The sequence below is a fragment of the Festucalex cinctus genome, chromosome 8 (assembly GCF_051991245.1).
Source record: "Festucalex cinctus isolate MCC-2025b chromosome 8, RoL_Fcin_1.0, whole genome shotgun sequence".
Classification (NCBI taxonomy): domain Eukaryota; kingdom Metazoa; phylum Chordata; class Actinopteri; order Syngnathiformes; family Syngnathidae; genus Festucalex; species Festucalex cinctus.
The window spans coordinates 8,210,778-8,232,941 of record NC_135418.1 but is presented as its reverse complement, the minus strand read 5'-3'; the positions used below and the strand labels follow the sequence as shown (position 1 = coordinate 8,232,941).

Sequence of the window (22,164 nt, the reverse complement as noted above, 5' to 3'; positions counted from 1 at the left end):
CATCAACGACTCATCCACCCCCTTTAAAAAAAATCCATCACTCCCTCTGTTTCTCTTGGCCTGTATGAAAATTATTTGCTTCCCATTCCCCTTTCCTTGATGCCCACAACAATCTTGTGCACCCCTATAATTCAACTTATCAAAGCAAAAACACTGCACCCATTGGTGCGCTCCACACCATGAAATCCTGTAAATGACAGAATAAAAAGGCAAGAAAACTGACCTTTAACACTTGACCACCAAACCTGAAATGACCACCTCTGACATGTCAGGGTCCAATTCCTACTCACATCTCATACTTGCCCACTATAACATCACCAAAATCCTCTTCTCCACTATAAACGTCAAGCCTGTTGTGTACTGAGAGGTAGGATCCCAAACACAGACACAAATAAGATTTTCTCTATTTATTCACATCGAGAGGCAGAAACTCAGAGACGCTGCTCACAGGACAGTCTAATAATCCAGCAACGAACACGTTTCTCAGACTGCACCTACAGACAGTGAATCGTAAAGGACTAAAGAACAGCATCACATAGGTCTTCTTCATAGGACTTCACCTAAAGGATTAAAGGTTGACATCACGGACATCACGTTTTGTAAACAGACACTTGTTACATCAGTACCTAAACAGACGCATAACAGGCACATAACAGGTCATGAACTCTGGTGCATGCGGCCCAGGCCATGACAAAGCCATTAGACAATACTGTACATCCCTCCACTTGCTCTTTCACCGATTCTCTACCCAGCCGTTGTCACATTTCCCCCACTGAAACTCATTGAAGTCACCTCGACATGAAAAGTCCTACATCAGTTCCCGACCACAACCCCTTCTTACATGTCAAGTCTTCCATCGCTCCCCTCTCTTATCTCTTATATTAACAACTCCTCCATCAAATCCTGGACCCCTGAAATCTACAGTCGTCACCAAAATTTTCATAACCAAAGAAACCTGACCATAACCCAAACATCATCAACCGTTTACTCCCATTACCAATCTCCCCTTTCGACCAAGAATTCAGACTCGACCTCAGTGCTTTCTTTGACACAATCACCCATTGCATTGTCCTCTGACTGGCACACCAATTTCCGATTGTTGTTTCCAATTCCACCTCACTAACAGAAAATAATTTATTCTGCACATCCAGGTGTTCCACAGGGTTTGTATCATATCATATAACATATCTTAATGACAAAATAAATTCAAGCATTTAAAAATATTAGGAAATGTATTTTTTCAAAGGATTGTGTAAGTCAATTAAAATTTTTAATCGTAATTAATCGCATGGCTTCAATAATTAACTGACGACTAATCGCACATTTTATACCTCAATTTATATCAAATTTTTCAATAAAATGTACATTTTTTTCCCTAATTTAAATATGGTTTTATTTTTTAGTCATTGATACAGTAATTTCATAACAATTGAATAAAAAATAAATAAAATAAAATATGTACTGTACGGTAAAAAACTAAACAAAAAACAAATGTGACTGATTTGTGTTGATCATTTTTCTATCACTACAACATGGTATAATTGCATTTGTGAGACAATAGTGACAGTGCATTTTTCTTTTTATATTAAGAGCTGCTTAATTTTTTAACATGAAGTAACTTGTGAAATTATGCACATTTTTAAAACTGTAAAATACAACCTAGTCCCCAGAAATATATGCATTGTTATTTAATTTATTACTGCGAAATTGTGTTAGTGTATTCCTTTGCGGAACGCTGAATGCTTTTATTTTGTTAAGTTCAATAGGATATGCACTGTAAAATGACGTTTCTTTACTGCGTGTGAACCAGAAATGATCGATGTGTACTTTTCATATTAAGAGCTACTTAATTTTAAACAAGAAGTAACTTGCGATCTTCTGCACATTTTAAAATTGTAAAATACAACTTGACGCCAATCCCCATAAATATATGCAGTATAATGTAATTTACTACTGCTAAATTGTGTTATAGTGACTCCTTTTCACAACGTTGTACACTTTTATTTTGTTAAGTTCCCGGATGCGGCTCTCAAGCGAACACGTGATCGTACTTTCACTTTCACCCGACGGTGCTTTCCTGCAGCGAAAGAGAAGACGATGTTGGACTTTCTTTGAGTTGTTGAATAATTTACATCTCACACCAAAAGATCAACTGGCTTGGAGTCACTTCAAATAACAAGACAGCATCCATTCGGCTCTTGGCTCTCACATGGGGTTGAGAGAGGATACCTGAAAGCTGTAGCTGCTATTCTGCTGTGCTAATCGCTAACAACGGTGCGACCGAGTGCGTTCTGTCAAAGCAGGGAACTGGTGGAAGTGCTACACTGTCCAAATGGCTCCCCCACTCGAACGTTCTGCCCCTTAAACATTGTGTATTGTAGCTCCAGTGCAGTACAGTGCATTTCTATTGGGTAATTTTGACGTGGACGTTTCTGCTGCTTCGCTACTGGAATTCTCTTCGATCAGAGGTGTCCAAACTACGGCCCGGCGGCCATTTGCGGCCCGTCGTCCATTTTTCAGTGGCCCGTGCCATATTCTAAAAATGGCATTTGACTCCGTTCAAATAAAATAAACAAAACAAAAATGTTTGGAGATGGTCAAAGTAAGAAGGGGGGTATCGAAAAACAGGTGCCATTAAAGGTTCTTTTAGTTAACTAAAACTAATTGAAAAACTAAAACTAAAATTCCAAAAACAATATTGTTACCGAAATAAAATAAAAACAAAAATGCTTTTTTTTAAAAACGAAAACTAACAAACTACATTTTATGTTTACAAAACTAACTGAAACTAACTATAATTATAGTAAACGTCCTTCGTTTTAGTCTTTGGTAATTAATTTAATGCATGAGCCTTTGGGGATGATTTTAAATGTGATTTTTAGTCGATTAAATTTTATATAAACCGGAATAATGACGTTTGAAAGTATGTCACACAGAAGTGACATCATCTAGCAACAGCCAATAGAAAAGCACCAAAAGATATCGTGCCCATAGTGTTTTGTTAATTATTACACACATGTAATACACATTTAAAAAAACAAAACTAATACTAATACTGAAACTAACAAACTACACTAAAACTAAGCATTTTGTAAAGAATTAAACTAATAAAAACTAACAGAACCACCCTGAAAGCTAAAATCAAAAATTCCAAAACTATAATAAAAGTACTGCCTTATTACAAATAAATTGGTTTATATACTGTAGCATTTTTCTAAATATGCAAAAGCACAAATAAATTATTTGTAAAATTTTTAGGACTAAACACAATTTCTCTTCATAACCTTATGTGGCCCTTGCATCCTTCTCGTTTTCTGTATGTGGCCCTCAAATGAAAAAGTTTGGACACCCCTTTCTTAGAGGCTTTCCAAATAAGGAAGCGGTCGTTAATCGAGCACTAAAAAATTTAGTGCCATTAAAGGCACTTTTAGTTAACGAGATAACGGGATAATTTTGACACGCATAGTAAAAAATATATAAATGTACAAAATACACATCTAAATATGGTGTTTTTGAACACTTGACTGGCTGAGGGAGTTCAGTTTGCATTTTTCTTGAGCTCACCGTTGATTAAATTGTTCACTTGGTGTGGCCGTTCGTGACCGGATGGAGGAGGTGAAACACCCCGGACCGTCAAGTGGTATGACAGCAGCTTCATCGCCCACTTGTTTGTTGGAATTCCTTTCTCCACGCTACAACTTTACCACTCCCCCTCACACGCTTTTGCCACACACAAACATCAGCCACCCATCACCCGCTGTGAGCAAAGTACAGTGGTGGCGACGACAACAATCTCAAATCCTTCAATCTGTAGTTCAATCTGACCCCTGCCCTCACCCCACTCCGCCACAGCCATTCAGCAGTTGGTGAGCCAAGCGAGACGGGAGGAGCAGCTGCGATTAAAAAGCGGTTTAAAGTTCGTCACACAGAAGTGCAATTTCGTCACGCTTGTGAAGCTGATAACCATCCAAGGTCAACGGAAATACTTCAAATCAATCAATGAGCCGTTCTCCTAATCCCCTCCGGGCAAAGGCAGATTAAGTATATAATTGACCTATGTAATCCCTGTATCTGCAAGTCAAACCATGAGGGAGAAAGGGGGGTTGGTTTTAAGACGCTCAAGTTGTACAGCGCCAGCTCCACCCTCCTTTTCTTTAACCCCATTTCCCCTCTTCCTCTTAACCTGGCTGCCATGTTACTTGGCTCTGCTGGGTGCAAATGGCATGTGGCAGGAAAATGTGGCGTATCAGTGCCGGTCTGGATTTGTCTCAAGTTAAAGACATGGCTTTTTTAATCAATGATCTCTGGCTGTCTTCTCTTAAATCCCTCTCCAGTATCATCTAAGCACATCTGTTTTAATCTGGGCCCCTTCAGCCACTCTTTCAAGAACTAAACCAAGGAAGGGAGGGGGCGAAAGGACCGAAATTCATTTTCCTTTATTATTTCAACACGTCAACATACAGGACATATTCCTTACACTTGTTTGTAAGTGGGCCAGGTTATATTAAAAATATACAAATAAGCAATCTTTGTTTCATTTCTAGGGTCCAAAGCTGTTGAACATTTTGTGGTTAATTTTAAGAAACTGCACATATACTTTTTCCATGGGAAGTTCAGCTAAGGAAGCATATATTTGATTTGTTTGTAGATTTATTGCATGATGCATTTTTTAAACTAAATGACTTAAGTGACCAACATTAACAGTTATGGTAATTATGTTGTGCTGTCCTCTCATTCATATTTACTAGGCTTTATACATTCAGGATTTTTTGTCCGATCACCGAAAAGTGAGTTTGAAAAAAAAAAAAAAGAAAAAAAAAAGGTGACTGATCGGCAACCAGTTCAGGGTGTACCCCACTTACTGCCCGAAGCCAGCTGGGATAGGCTACAGCACCCCCGCGACACTTGTGAGGGGTAAGAGGTTTTAACAAGGGTCATGGGGGTGTTGTAGCCTATCCGGTGGCGGTAGACTGCAGCGTAGGAGTTGTTCGAATTAGGTTTTTTTTTTTTTTTTTTTTTTTTAATATGGTATAGAAAGCGCTAAATAAGTTCAATCGAGTTACCATTTACAGTAAATTAGACTAAATTGGATATAGTCAGAAAAAGTTAAATAGATACATTTCCCCACCTTCTGAATAAATCAACGATCGGTCATCCATCCATCCATCCATCCATCCATCCATGGATTTCAATCGATTCAATCGATTTACCATTTACAGTAAATTAGACTAAATTGGATCTAGTCATAAAAGTTAAATAGATAAATTTCCCCCCCTTCTAAATGAATCAACGATCGGTCATGGATGACCGATCAATGAATCAACGATCGGTCATCCATCTGGATGGATGGATGATCGATCGTTGATTCATTTAGAAGGTGGGGAAATGTATCTATTTAACTTTTATGACTAGATCCAATTTAGTCTAATTTACTGTAAATGGTAAATTGATTGAACTTATATAGCGCTTTCTACACCATATAAAAAAAAAAACAACTAACTAATTCGAACAACTTCTACGCTGCAATCGACCGCCACCATTTGCGGTGGATAAGGATTGGTCTGGCCAACTAATAGCGAAAATCCATGTATATGACACACGGGGAAAAGAATAACAAATGATTAAAACCCTCAAACATTCTTCAAAAATACTGCTAAACATTAAATATAACATGTAATGTCTTATTGTAGTTGGCGAACAGTGACGTCATTGATTGAGCAAATAAAGACATTACGGCCAATCACCAATTTTGCATAATATGCCAACTAACAGTGTATCCTGACCAGCCAATCAGATCAGTGTAAAGTCTAATATTTACAGTATGAACAATATATTTTACTTACATGCATACTACTTTTCTTCTTTTTACCCATTTCCCCATTAGTAGGTGACTGTGTTTCAAAACAACAGCAACAATATTACATTGCTATAATTATTTTAATAGCTGTAATTCTATTAGTGGCTGTAATGTACCTTCATCTTTACTGCTAATTACTATGGTATTATTAATGTTAATATCATTACTGTTATGCACATTGTTTACTCGGATTTCTGTAATGCGTGAGGATCGCGGTTTTTAGGTCTGCTCCATATATTAAGTGCTTTGAGAAAATGTGTTTCGTGAATTGGCGCTATATGATTAAACTTTACCAGAGTGGGGCATTTCCGTTAATCGTCAGTTCCCATTGATGACAATGTCCATCTATCGGCGCGCGCTTCTGCATATTCAGTGAATGCTTTACGATGGGGAGGCTCTCAAAAATACGCAAAATGAGGGGCACCGTATGTACTCACCCTGATCGACGGATTTAATTCAGTCGGTGCTCAGTCCATGTACTTACCTGAGATTTCGTGTCATTGTGCACTTGCCGCAAGGTCAAACACGGGAATTGCCGATTAATGGAAGTGTCCATTTTTGAACTTAAATACATATACCCCCCAAAGGTTGGCCTCCATTTTTCTTTTACAGACAAATCTTGAAAAGTACAAATAATAAAATATATATTAATCTATTTCAACGGAGTCATGATATTCATATTTTACGCTTCTAGAATGTAAATGCCACTTCTTATGGGGATTATCGTTAAAGTGGAATCAATTTGAAAATTGGGTTTTCAGTTAATTCAACCTTTTATTTTTGCACTGCAGTTTTTGCCAAAATACAAACATATATCAGCGAAGTCAGACATTGAAGAGTAAAATCTCGAAAGCTATTGTGTGTTTCTGCACAGGATTAACCATTCAAGTGTAATCATCATGCCACACCTGCCTTCAGTGGATTTTCACCAGCGCATTGTAATAACAAAACTCTCATGATTGGATTGCTGTTTGGTAAGGGTAAAAAAAGAAAATGGGGGGAACCCTGCAAATCTTATTTTAACACAGTAGTAGATTATTTATGTAGAAAAATGGGCAAACTATCAGTTACACATGTTTTACTCCAATAAAACACAATAATATATGTGTTAGCAGTTGTTAACAGAATTAATCTCAGATTATGTTTAATTTCTTAAAACATCTTTGGTTATTTAACTTGACCAGTATTAGGCCACATATGGGCCCTTCTCCTGTCACTGCATACATGCAATTATGAGTGCTGACACATATTCTGAAATTAAGACGCCATAGTTAAATAATCTTCTTATGGCATTACAAGGTTGAATGCATGGCGTAATCTCAATTAAAATGAAAGACAATCTTATTTTTTCTGTATTGCCTTCTTTTAAACATGCTATTGTTGCACCAAGAAAAGCTAAAAGGGTCTGTGATGTTAATCTTCAGATTAAAAATGGTGCTAGATATTACACATTTGGTTGTTTTTGACATGTGTTGATATGATTTGAAATGGGATCCTTTTACAATTAATCAGAGTGATTGTTTACTTGAAAAGAGTTCTAGTCTAATTCTAGTCTAAACTAAGGCCTATTCAAAATACTTTTAAGGCCATAATCTTGTCAGATGATAGTAATAACAACAACAACAATAATAATAATAATAAAGTTCACATAATCATGATGTGTTTTCGGTATTTCGAAAAAGCAAGTAAATTGTGCAGTTAAAACAATTGGAACATGCTAAAGATAGCTTCTTTTTTTTTTTTTTTTTGACAGATATATTTTTCTTTTCTTTCTTGGTCTATGCCAGTAAGCTTGATTAATTCCTCTGATTGAAAAACAACAACTCAAAGTAATTGACATTTTAAGACTCAGGAAGCTTTGTTTTACTTCGAGGGTTAAAGAGACTCTAATAAAAAGAATAGAGTGACAAGAAAAGCACAACAGAGCAGCCAGAGACACCTTCATCGGCCTTTGTGATGCCGCAGGCAGAACTAATACGGCATGACAACAAAGAGGAGTCGTACTGAGACTAATTCTGACAGAAAACCTCTCGTGAAGGAAAAACAGATACCGGGCAAAGCACTGGGTCAAGAATCAGCAACAAGCAGCAGCGGACACCTCTGTCACATCCAACATCCAGGAAGAGGATAGGAGACGGATTGCACCTGAAGGCCTCCCTTCAACAAAATGCCACAGACAGATACGGTAGACGCAAACATATACATCCGGCCACTGCTCCATCCCAAGAGGCGCAACTATAAAAATGCACATTGGAGTCCGCTGATAAGAAGCATTATCATTGTGGACTACCGAAATACAGAATAATGTTGTCATGTTTTGGTTCTGTTTAGGGTGGGTTTTGCTTTGTTTTTGTTGGGTTTTTAGTTTGTCATGTTTATGTTCTGATTTCCTGATTTTTCCCTAGTCTCGTTAAGCCTTTCCATGTCCACCTGTGTTTGCCTGCCCTTCCTCATGTGCCAACCAATCAGCAACCCCTTCCACTTGTGTCTTGCCAAGCTGTGTCTCGTCGTGTGTAATTAGTGTGTGTACTTAGTTTTCGGTTTTCGCTTCAGTTCTTGTCGGTTCATTATTCTTGTTTCCCCACGTTCATGTTGCCAGTGTTTTCGTCTGCTCCTGTATAGTTTTCCCTCTGCTATTTTTGTATTCGTTGTCACCAAGCCCTGTTTGCTACTTTGGTTTTGTTGGATTAAATTTACTTCTTTTTTCGCACCTCTGCCTCCCTGACTCGTCCGCCTCCTGCATTTGGGTCCACCACCACACTTCCGCGTTCACGACAAATGTGCTTCAAACTAAGTGTTCGTGGTCATTTTCTGCATACAATACTTGCAATACAAAATACTTGCAAATTGCAAAATAGATATACATTCAGTGGATATAAAAAGTCTACACACCCCTGTTCAAATGCTAGGTTTTCCTTCTTTAAATAGTTTTCCTGTGATAAAATATTTACAGCTTATCTGTTTTTATTACAGTTTTGAATTATTCAATACAATGTCTTAAACAGAACTAATTGCTACATTAAAAGTAGTGAAAGTTTCATTTTCAGAATGACACATTACAAGAAATCAGTGACGAGAAAATGAATATGAAAATGCTTCATGAAAAGCACTTGTGATATTTTTTTTTTTACTCTAGGTGTTGTTCTTGGTTTAATGATAAAGGCTACAACAAATGGAAATTGATTACATTTCCACTGCTTCTTTAAACAGAGAGTGCCATCTAGAGCAGTCAAAAAATATCACAAGTGCTTCATTGAGCTTCATTTGTCCATCACTACAAGAAATACAAGAACCAGAACTGATTTAAAAATAGTAAATGATGATTTTATTTTGAAAACATGTATTGCGCAGATCTCAATAGTCAAAACCAAAATGCAGCACTATAGTGTAAAGTAACAAACAATAACATTGCTGATCCTATATGTAATATATAATCTTAAAGGTCCCTCCTCATGGCTCACGTATGCACCATCATATTATTTTCCAGGTTTCGGTTATATGGCTGCGGCTATATTACCGCATATTTTCTCTCTAGACACTTACCAATCGTCCTTATAAAATTAATTGTTCTTTAAAGGTACAGTGAGAAATATTTAGTGCCATCTAGAGGTGAACTATCTATCCATCCATTTTTATAACCGCTTATTATTATTATATGAGTTGCTGGGGTGCTGGAGCCTATCCCAGCTTCGGGCAGTTAGGCGGGGTACAGACCAAAACTGGCTGCCAGCCAATCACAGAGCGGTGAACTAATAGAATTAACATATTTTTAAGAATACATGCACAACGGTGCCTCAGACAGACCACACTTCGCAGACCTACCAATTATTGCCACTTCTTATTTGGACCGAGCGAGTGGGTAAGCGAGCAACCCGGCGAGTAGGCGCTAGCGTGAGCGATGTGCAAGAGTGGCTAGAAACTAGAAAGAACTCGCTGGAGTGGCTAACAAGAGCGGCTAGCAAGAATTAGGCTGGAGCGGCAAACAAGACCGGGCTAGGGCAAGAAGCTAACAAAAGCTTGAGAGAGAGCAAAGCAGAGGGAGACAAGCGGCAGTAGCGCAAATCACGGGACTCAGCGAGGACTACCTGCAGGCCCCAGTTGTGGAAGGTAAGCAGCGGTCATTCATGGGTCCGACCTGAGCTGCATCCACCACCACAGGCTAACTACGTTCGCAAAGTTCTTCTCTTACGGGTATCTCTGGCGGAAAGAAACATGTCAGCCTCTTGTAAGGTATGGTGCAACCTACTGTATGTGATATAATTAGCATTTACTAGACCTACGATTATATTTTAAAAAAAAGTATGTTGATGTGATTGAGCAGTGGTGTCCAAACTACGGCCCGGGGGCCATTTGCGGCCCGCTGTCCATTTTTAGAGGCCCGCAACATATGGTAAAAATGGCATTTGACTCAAATAAAATAAAAACAAAAATGTTTGGAGATGGTCAAAGAAGGGAGGGTGTCGAAAAACACAGGTGCTATTAAAGGTTATTTTAGTTAACTAAAACTAATGAAAAAACAAAAATTCAAAAAAAAAATTCGTTAACGAAATAAAATAAAAACAAAGATGCTTTTAAAAAAAAAAGAAAACTAACTGAAACTACATTTTATGTTTACAAAACTAACTAAAATAAAACTAACTAGAATTATAGTAAACCTTCTTCTTTTTAGTCTTTGGATTTTAAATGTGATTGTTAGTAGACTTATTTTGATATAAACCCGAATAATGACGTCGCGCCCATGGTGTTTTTTAAATATTGCACACAATACTACACATTAAAAAACAAAAAAAAACAAAAAAACAACAACAACTAATACTGAAACTAACTAAACTAAAACTAAGCATTTATTAAAGAACTAAAACTAATTTAAAAAAACTAACAGAACCACCCTGAAAACCAATTAAAACTAACTAAATTTAAAAATAACAAAACTCAAAACAAAATGAAAACTAAAATGAAAAATTCCAAAACTATAATAACCCTACTGCCATATTACAAATAAATTGGTTTAAATACTGTAGCATTTTTCCTTCTGATTTTCTGTATGTGGCCCTCAAATGAAAAAGTTTGGACACCCCTGTGATAAGAGCATATCTTTTTCGCATACTGTATATGAATTAATACTTGGTTTTTAAAATGAATGACTTATTAGTAATGACGGATTAGTTCACCACTAGATGGTGCTAAATATTACACACCGTCCCTGAGGTTAAAGGTCATAATCTGCATTATTTTTTTTATTTTTATTTGTAGTTTAGGTTTCATTTGAAAGTATTGTAACAAATCTGTTGCTAATCAGAGGCCAATGCTGCAATTTTAAGTTTACATGATTTTATTATTTAATACTGCTTTCCTTATTTAAACAACTTAAGGGCAAACATTACAAGAACAACAAAGGGTTAATCAATAGAAGCTGCTCGATTTGTTTTTATAATGATTTGGATTAGCCGAAAACAGCTCTGTCTGAGCTCTGGATAACACGTTCCTAAATATCCAAGAAGACAAAAACACACTTATTCACTTATTTAAAACCAGTCAAGTTTAGCAATGATTCAATTCTGACTTTGCTGAAGTAAACATGTTTGTGCGATCTTGTTTAATAGGATATCAAAGAATGATTCGACTCTTGGGATTAATCCCCCACCCCTCCTCTCCCTCACACACATGCAGTATTCGCGTTCATGAAATAGCATCAGGATTTCTGCTAGCCAGATTCGGATTCATTTTCCCTGTCTCTTCAATTGTAGTAGGCAGTGAAAAGACAGACACAACTGTGGTGAGACTTAAGTCCGTCCAGTTCAAATGCCAAGCCGTCAGAGATACAAAGCGATATAATGCCAAACAAAGTTACTGTAGAATTTGTACAGTCTATGCAAAGATGGCAATCTTTGAGGGAGATACAATGGCAAAAGTTTTGTCAGACATGTTGTACTGCTCCTTTGAAAACAATTTTGTTCATCTTAGACATTTGTGTACCACTAGTTTTCAATTATCTGACTGAAGTGTGTTGACAGCATACTTCATTTATACCAGCTTACACCTGCACAACAAACACAATGACAAAAGTGCCACCTAAATGGGACAAAGATCAGTAAAAAAGGCCCTCAGATTAGGCACAGAGAGTACAACTCATCCAGCTGCGGGGATTATTGAAATGCATTTAAGGGCGGGGGAGCAAACCTTCATTTGTAGTCACTGTATGCTGTTTTGGTGTGACTTGAAACCAGCTTATGTCTTTAAAACAAACAGTGTCATGTGGCTGAGTTGCAAGTTGATTAAAGCACGAGTGGTTTGCTTCTTCTTCTTTTCTTTTTTTTCCCCCAACAAGACGAAAGATGATCAAGTATTCGTACAGCTTCAAAAACCACTGGATGACTGGATGCAATTTGGGCAGAAGATCGATACAAAGTAGAGAATGGAGAATTGTTTACTTACATCAAACAATCTTTCAATGTACACTTCCTCATTAACTTTCTCCCGCAGCATGTCCTGGGAATGTCGAACAAAGGTCACATAACCATCAGCAACATCCATTCCTGGCTTCTGAAAGAAGACATATGAACATTTGCATTTAAGCCACAAATTGTTACATAACACTATATAATCATTGATTCAATTATTGCACTACTATTTAGAATAAAAAATATAGGCATAAACATAACAAATAGACAAAAATGCCCACAGGCACACTGAAACATCTTGCAGAAAGTCTTATGAGAAAAGTGATATTCGCAGGATTTATTTGTTTATTTATTTAAGTAATTTTTTTTAAATATTAAAATGTGTAATGTTCATTATTTAAATGATATTTGCACTGTTTCAAATATATTAAAATGTGTGTAAAATAATGTTCATTGATGATACAAATTTAGTTTGCTCAGGGGATAACATGGCACAAATAATAAAAACTGTAGAAAAGGAATTGATCGTGTTTAAAAAAAAATGGTTTGATTGTAATAAGTTATCATGAAATGGGAAAAAAATGAAATATATGTTGTTTGGTTGAATGCAACTCAACTGTGAAATCAAAGTTAATTTAAAAGGGATTGAAATTGAACGAGTCACTACAACAAAGTTTTTGGGAGTGATCATTGATCGTAAATGCTGTTGGAAGTTGCAGATAGAATAAACGTAAACGAGCTAAATCACTGGCTGTTCTTTATAAAGTAAAGGATTTTCTAAGTAAAAAAGTTCTTCATATATTGTACATTTCTCTTGTTACTACCTATGTCATATTGTGCTGATGTTAGATAAAACAAATATACAGGATTGTTTCAGAAAATTAGAATATTGTGGTAAAGTCCATTATTTTCTGTAATGCAATTAAATAAGCAAAAATGTCATACATTCTGGAATCATTACAAATCAACTGAAATATTGCAAGCCTTTTATTGTTTTAATATTGCTGATTATGGCATTTTTTTTTAACTTGGTCTGAGGAAATATTATAATATTTTGAGATAAGATATTTGGCTGAAAATGCCATAATCAGCAATATTAAAACAATAAAATATGTATATATATTGATTGATTGATTGATTATTTTATTGGGATTTTCTTTTCTTTTCTTTTGATTTCTGTTGTTTTTTTTATCTCTGTTGTTTGCCTGTTTATATGTTCAATAAATCAAATCAAATCAAATCAAGAATGTATGGCATTTTGCTTATTTAATTGCATTACAGAAAATAATGGACTTTACCACAATATTCTAATTTTCTGAGACTGTCCTGTAGACCCAAGTATTACATAACAGGGGAAAAAAATCAATTAAAATAATGAATATGTTTGGCAACAGAGAATCAACTAATCAATTATTTATATTATCTTTGATTTTAGAATTCATGGCCATTGTGTATTTGAAAACACTGGAAATACATTTTTTGTGCAATAAATAATTGCACTTTTCTCATATTCAGATTTTTTTTTTTTAATTAAGAGAAGGAAACTATAATTTAAGGGATTTATTCTTGTTTGAAAAATGTAAAGTGAGGACCATCATAAAATATAGATGTGTTTCAGTTTTGGGTGTAAAATTGTAGAATGTTGAGTTGAAGCTGTGTGCTTCTCTTTTGGGGAAGAAACAATTAAAATGTAAATAATGCCATTGATAAAATGGCTTATTAATTGTTTAGGAATTATAATGTGAGCGTAGCATTTATTTATTTGGATTTATTGTAATTGTATGTGATTCATGGGACTGGATAGGTTAGGCCTGGTGCTTCAGCCAATTCCTTTTTTTGGTTAATTGATTTGTTAGAAAGGATGTTTGTGTTTTCTTTTCTGTGATATGTATGGAGCCGAAATAAACTATTCATTCAATATAGTGCACGTGTTGGTGTTGTAGTGGGTGGTTCTAAACATTTCATATTAGAGCATGTCACACAAGCTGCATAAATAATTTTCTGCAATGCCTCAATCTGCACTCACGTTCTGTAGTCTGAGAGTGTAGATTGGCTGCTAAACAACTCTTACAGTCTGGCCATGTGCAAAGCGAAATGGGCCACATAACAACTCGGATTTGCTCGACCAGGGAGAGCAGATTGTGAGAGGACCTTCCATTCTGATATTTTAAAACATTCACTGCGGACAATACAGGAGCGGAAAATGTCAACTCAACACCTTTTCCAACTCATATTTTGGTGTATATATTAAATTTTAACCCCTTCAGTCCCGCATTTTTTCTGCTGGGCATTTTTTTTTTTTAACTGATTTTGACTCTTTTTTTTTTTTTTTTCCCCACATAAAAACAACATGGACAATTTTTTTGGAGGGTGTTATCTCATGTTTTCATTGTGAATGCCAGGATAGTATGGCTGTAACGTGTTGTAAAGTTTACTGAGTTTATATGTAACATTTTTTAACATAGACATCATGCAAATCAGCTTGCGATTGTGATTGGTTAGCTAGGATCCAATCATGAATCAGAAATGTTGACATCATCCAAATTCTGCGTTTTTATTGGTTTAGACCAGAGGTGGGTAGTAACGAGTTACATTGACTCCGTTACGTGTACTTGAGTAACTTTTTTTTTTTTAAATGCACTTTTAAGAGTAGTTTTACCACACAATACTTTTTACTTTTACTTGAGTAGATGTGTGAAGAAGGATCGCTACTCTTACTCCGCTATATTTGGCTACACTAAAGTCGTTACTTTTTTTTTTCTCCTTAGTTTTCGTTCATTATCTTTACCAGAGACGCCAACAGCGGTTCTGCCACATGACTGCGTTTCACCAATTAGACGTAGCAACAATAATCACATGACGACTCCTTCCCTTAACATTCTACCAATCAGATGTAACAATGCAGTCACGTGACCACAGGCAGCGGAAACGCTGTCGGCATTTGGAACATGGCAGCGGGAGAGGACGAAGCCGAACACCCATGGCCTCATATAATTAGCATGTTTACCTTACACGCCGTGCGGAATAACAGCTTTATAAAGTGGTGTCTTATGTGTCTGCCGAAACAAACGGACATTTCGGCATATAAAAATTCCACATCGAACCGGAGTTAACATAAGAAAACATATCAACGTCTTATTCAATGTAGCAATGATAGCATATGTAAACATAAAAGATTTAGGCTAAAAAGTACAAGTTTCTAATTGTTATGCTGGGTGGGTATTAACAGAAATGTAGTGACCGCAATATTTTCAGGTGTACACTCAAATTTAATACATTAATCATCAGAGATCCTACTCTAATATAGTTAACTTAATTTAACTTTGCAAATTAAACTGAATGTGTGATTTCAATGGCTTACTCGCCTGTAAACTCATAGCCTGATATTTTTTGTGTCAACAGAGGGTTCACCCCATCAAAATGAATGTTTTTGTCTGTCTGATTACATTGTTTTAAAAAAATAAATCAGACAATGTTCAAGCAGTTACTCAGTACTTGAGTATTCTTTTTAGCGAATACTTTTTTACTTCTACTTGAGTAAATTTTTTAATGACTACTTTTTACTTTTCCTTGAGTAATATTATTTTTGAAGTAACGCTACTCTTACTTGAGTACAATTTTTGGCTACTCTACCCACCTCTGGTTTAGACTCGCAAATATGTCATGTCCACTGCAATCATCTATGGGTTCAAAGGGGTTAAAATTTAGCAATCATGCAAGAAGGACGAAAAAATAAATTAAATCCAACCCAAATGACATTGTTTGTAAACTCAATTAGCACATTTGCAATGATGTGTTGTAATATTGCATGTGTAAATGCGTGTCTTTTTGTTTTAACAGTGAAATTCTAGATTTGTATACTAAGAACACAATTAGCATGCTGGAGTGGGAATCGCGACCCCTGCCAGCATAAGCGGTGCCTCTTCACATTTACTGACAAGGCTTTAATTTGAAATTTGTCATGTTGCAACGGCCGAAGTGTTGGCAGCAAATACAGCTCAAGCACACACACTACCAAATGTGCACCACCGTCACTGCCACTCTGACAGCAGAATGGGGGTGTGTTGTACAACATGAGCCTACAATGTATACTACGCAAGCCTGTCAGTGTCAGGCCACATGCATTTGAAACAGGAAACACAAATACAGTACAACAATAAGGAATAAGAAACATACGCAACAAACACATACGCTATGTACCACAATGGAACAAACTTACTTCAAACATTACAAATCAATTCCCACTGAGAGCACATTTCTCCATAATTTTCCATAGATTTGATATAAACCCAGATAGATTTTTATAAACCAATGCCATTTAAGGCTGACACATGAGGTCAGACCTGGACCATATGATTCGTATGATTTAGTACTTGTACGCTATACATTCGTTGTGAAACAGGAAATTGCTCACAAGTTTAAACAAATAAATACATTTAAATAGAGAGAGATAACCCATAGTTTTTGGAAAACATGGGGTCAAACATTGCCCCTAATATTGAGAGATATTGGCCTGTCATAATGCACAACAGGACCTTACAGGACATAACCATATTACTTTATTCAGCAAATATATGGCTTTCACTTTATCTTTTTGTCTTACATGGGAAACTTATTATACACAGAATATTTTTCCCCCATTATTCTAAACATATCATCATTAATCATATCTGATTAATATTGTGTTTGTGGAATATGAATTGCGCAGCAAAATCCACTTGTTTTTAACCATCTCAGGGGGAGGCCATTTTGCTACTTGCTGCCGAGTTAAAATGACATCACAGTTGCTCAGGGCTTAGGTAACAGGTAACAACCAATCACGGCTCAGCTTGAGAACGTTACATACCATATTTTCCGGACTATAAGTCGCTCCAGAGTATGTCGCACTAGGCCAAAAATGCATTGTTAGGTAGGAGAGAAACATACATAAGTATCACTGGAGTATAAGTCGCATTAAGTATACAAGTATTTGGTACATTATAATATAAGTCTAGAGTGCCCTCTTGCGGCTCTCAGTGAAATTATATTCCTCGGTATATTTTTTTCATGTAAAAGTCGCCCTGGAGTATAAGTCGCAGGAACAGCCAACCTATGAAAAAAAGTGTGACTTATAGCCCAGAAAATACGGTAATCGAATTCAGAAAATAGGTGAGCCGTGATTGGTTGTTACTCACTGACATATATGACTGGACTGTCAATAGGACCCTCGTGGCTGAAGCCAGTGGGCAGCCATATGACGTTTTTGACTGACATCTTCTGTTACTTTTTTTCCCACTGAAAACACTGTTATCGGTGCATGTTTTACACTAGGATCCCTGCATGGAGTAATGAGAGCATGGAAAAGAGCGAATTTCACGGTTTGCATTGACTATTCAGAGTATGACTCAGCAAGGTTAGGCTTACATTTCACGGCGAATTTTTTGATGAGAATTACTTTCACTTAATTGTTGATGGCTCTGACAACATGATGCAGAAGAATCTTTCAGTGGAACCCAGACATATACCTTTAAAGTATTTTTCTTAGCAATGAAATATACATGTAGCACTTCTCCCAGACTTACTGGTGCAACTTTATGTTATACACAGTGGCATTTTCACCATAGAGGCAGAAAATAACGTGAAAATGCAGCAGAGTAATCAATAGCGTAGTTTACATGCAGGGTTTTTAGTTACTCCGATTTGAAAGCCAACAGCCTCAAACCTGGGTGTCAAGATAGACAGTGACTTTAAAATGGACCAGCAAATTGCCGCTGTTGTCAAATCCAGCTTTTTTCATCTTAGGCAGCTGGCTAAAGTAAAAAATCTCCTTTCTCAGCAGCACTTAGAAATGGTAATCCATGCCTTTGTTACATCTCGGCTGGATTATTGTAATGCACTTTATTTTGGGATCAGCCAGTCCCTGCAGCGTCTCCAGCTTGTCCAAAAATGCTGCTGCTCGTCTCCTTACTGGTGCCCGGAAGAGGGAACACATAACCCCTATCCTGGCCTCTCTTCACTAGCTGCCCGTTAAATTTAGAATCCACTTTGAGATTCTTCTATTTGTTTTCAAATCTCTCAATGGTCTTGCCCCACCTTATCTCGCCGAGCTCTTGCACCGTGACACACCTGCCCGGTGCCTCAGGTCAGCAGACCAGACTCAATTGGAGGTACCGAGGGCTAAGCGGAGGCTTAGAGGAAGATCGAGCCTTTGCTGTTGCCGGTCCCTCCCTTTGGAACAACCTTCCACTAAATATTAGGCAATCCCCCTCTTTATCCTCTATTAAAACACGTCTTAAAACACATCTGTATTCTTTGGCTTTTCTTTGGCTTTATTCAGTCGCCTGTTTCTTATTAATTTACTGATGTAAAATGTATTTACTTGAAGAAAAAAACTTGTATACGCACTTATAAATGTTTGCTTTATTCTTGTTTTGTTTCCTTATTCTTTACTGCACAACCAATATTTGTTTATGTACAGCACTTTGTATACAGCAATGCCTGTTCTTAAAGCGCGCTTTATAAATAAAGTTGAATTGAGTTGAAAACATAACCTTGACAGCAAACTGAATTCTCGCAGTATTCGTGAGTTCACAAACTCCGGAGAATACATCTAGTACCGCTCCCGCTGATACATTTGCAAATGACCTTTTTTAGGTCGGACCAATCAGGCGTTGTTTAGGGTGGGACGAAACCAATAAACACAGATGGCAGATGTGGGGGGTCGGGGAAAGAAAAAAAAAAAAAAAAAAAAAAAAAAAAAAAAAAAACCTAACATACGAATGGACGCTGCAATTACTTCTGTTCTCGTACAATTAGTCACCGTTTCCGTGTTGAATTTGAACAGCGAGAGGAGCTTTGTGCATTTTTATCTGGTAAAGATGTTTCCCCTGTCCCCACTTTAAGATGAAACGGAAGACAACATGCAAAGATGCCGCATCGTCCAATCAGTATTGTACAGCAAGTCCCTCCTTTCCCGAACGGATCTGCCAAGTGAAGCCCCAGATTGATAATGTGAAGAACTCCCTTGAGTGAATCACAATTATCAATCTGGCTTGTGAAGTTATTTAAATCATTCCGAACGACGATCTGTGGTCACCTGTTTTACATGTTGACGTAAGCGATCCATTCCAATCTGCCGTGGGACGTGCGGACTTCGATCGCGCGTTTTATCAAGTTCCAAGTACTTTTAAAAAAAAGTGTTCAAGACGGAGAATGCACATACTGGACGCAGCCTGCCATTCCGATTTAACTCTTTACATGACGCTTGTTTGGACGAGACAAAAGGAATATACCGCCCCTGTGATTCAGAATGAAATGGGGAATATGCCACGGAAGAGGCGGGACGTGATTTTGCACATCAGTTTGGTTCCGGTCCGGGTTGCGAACAACCCGGGGCACAAAGTCGGAAGCACAAGTATTGTGACGCAACCCACGCGTCGCAAACTGAACCGGAACCAAATTGATGTGCAAAAACAGTCCCGCCTCTTCCGTGGCATATAGCCCATTCATTCAGATTCAACACGTTCATTCCCATTGCAGTATTTATATGGAGCATTTTCATTCCATTTGGTCATTCAGATTCATACTAGTCGGAATACATGGCTCCATGTAAACCCGGCTACTGTATTAAAGTTAGGCAGCAACGGCAAGTAAGCAGCATTGACAGCCCATTCATATGTAAGTCGTTACATGAGACCTGAGCAACTGTGATGTCATTAGCCGGGTTTACATGGAGACTTTTTACTCATTCCGAATGAACTCATTCTGAATGAAGCTCTGTGGTCACCTGTTTACATGGGACATTATCCATTCCGATCCCCCGTTTAGTCAGATCAGCCCCGCGGCAGCCGCGACATCGGTCACGTGATTTATCAAGACGGAGTTAATTCGTCATTTAGTACAGTAGTTTTGATAGTGTTAACACTTTTAATGAAGCAACATCTTGAAAAAACAAGTTTAAAGTACTTAAAAACAAGTTCTCCGCCGCCATTTTAGTGGGTGGAAACGATGACGTCATGACGCATTTACGGCCAAACAGAGCATGCGCATTGCCGCACACAGCCTCTTCATTCGGAATGAAGTGTATACATGGCGCTCGTTCGGATTGAAGAAAGGAATATACCACCCCCGTGATTCCGAATGAAATTCCATTCGGGTTCAGCTCTTTCATTCCGATCGAGGTGTTTACAAGGAGCATTTTCATTCCGTTTCATTCCAGATTCAGTCTAATCGGAATACTGTACATGGCTCCATGTAAACTCGGCTATTGTCACTTAACGGAAAATGACAAAATAGCCTGAGATGGACAAAAACAGGTGGATTTTGCTTAATTCATATTTCACAGGTGTAATATTAATCAGAATGCTGTGTATAGATTAGTGAAGGCACATAGAATACATTACTATAAAGAATATTTTTGGGTTGGCTTCTTCTTTAACGCAGGCTTATGAATGCAAAAGCTAAATCTTGGAATTGATTATTACTGTATTTTTAACGAGAAAACTTGATTTAAAACAGGAAAAAAAAATACAGATTGTGAAAATATACACATTTTTTCTCCTTCACCAAAATAGATGCTTGTAACAAAGAAAATGCATATATTGTCCATGGTAGAGAGCCAAAAAAAAAAAAGAATAATGAATTCTTATTTTGGTTTCAATGTTTGTTCCACAGTGTAAATCAAGACAAAAAGATGGACACAGAACTGTAACTCTCACTTACAGGTACGTCCACATATTTTGAGGCAGCTTTCACCTTGTCATAAAGGAGAGAGATATGGTGACAAACAATTAGAATTTTACCTCTATCAATTTTCAGGTAAAAATGCTTCATAAATAAAACTGCATGGCGTAAGTCACATTGTGATATAGACAGATTTTTATTTACTTGTATTTATTTCTGTTGTTTGGAGAAAGACTAATTTTGTAATGCTCATATGTAATGCCTTCTAATGTATATTACAATTGATGAGGAAAAAATGTCTAAATATATTTTATCTTATGAAAAGTCAGCAATGAAGTAAAAAAAGAAAAAGAAAAACGTTTGGAATAGACCATGTATCACCGGTGAAGTTTTTTTTTTTTTTTTTTCTTCCTAAATAAGAAACTGACTGTATGGGCATGACCATGCAAGAAATGTTCCTATTTAACTTAATGATAAGAGATCACAATGTAAAATGTGGTCTGGATCCAGATATCAATTCAATGAAAGTGCAACATCCAAAAATATTTATCATTGTTCTTTAGAGTGCAAAATTTCTCACATGTAAGTACATTTCTTGTAAGAAATGTCACATTTGAAAATATTGTCCATCTAACCGTGGCCTTCCTTCACTTTTCCTTCTCTAAGTAACTCTGGGCCGGATTGACTTAAAGGTTTGCATGACTTTTGCACGGCGCAAACCGGTATAAACGGACCAATCCGGTAGCGTCTAATCAAAGCATGCGCAGATGGTCATATGCGTCACTAACTAACTGCCCAGCCAAGCAAAATGTGTCTCGTTGCGCCGGTGGTATTTGCGCGTATTTAAATAAAGTAATATGCATATATTTGACGCATACGTTGCCCACCTCTATGCAAATGGTACATCATTGATAAACAGCGTCTAATTCATAAACAGCATTAATTGCCACATGCCATTTGAGTGACGCAAATACCGGGTAGTAGAAGCCGGTGTGAACTTGCCGCTATCAGTGGATGCAGTGCATTCTTTGTGAAATTGGCCCTCTGTTGGTAATTTGGGAGTGTAATTCCACCTACAGTGAGGTATCATGACTCTATAGGATTATTAGAATCTCAGTTTCCACAGGATATGTAATACAAATGAATACCTGGACCTGTGGATCAAACTTGTTTCGATGGTTAGATAGCAACTTTGTTGTTTTGACATTTTAGTGTGACAGATGCACATTATATCAATAGACAATG

The 22,164-nt window shown here is 37.0% G+C and overlaps 1 protein-coding gene across 8 annotated transcripts in view; it reads right to left on the bottom strand.

Annotated features, from left to right (window-relative positions):
* Positions 1-22,164, bottom strand: part of cadpsa (Ca2+-dependent activator protein for secretion a) — a 327,287-nt gene that overhangs the window by 33,357 nt on the left and 271,766 nt on the right. For all 8 annotated transcript variants that reach the window (XM_077529642.1, XM_077529640.1, XM_077529641.1 and 5 more), the window contains 2 exons: positions 20,959-20,991; positions 12,293-12,400 (listed from right to left, as the gene is read on the bottom strand). In XM_077529642.1, the coding sequence (XP_077385768.1) occupies positions 12,293-12,400; positions 20,959-20,991 (141 nt within the window). The remainder of the gene's footprint in view (positions 1-12,292; positions 12,401-20,958; positions 20,992-22,164) is intronic.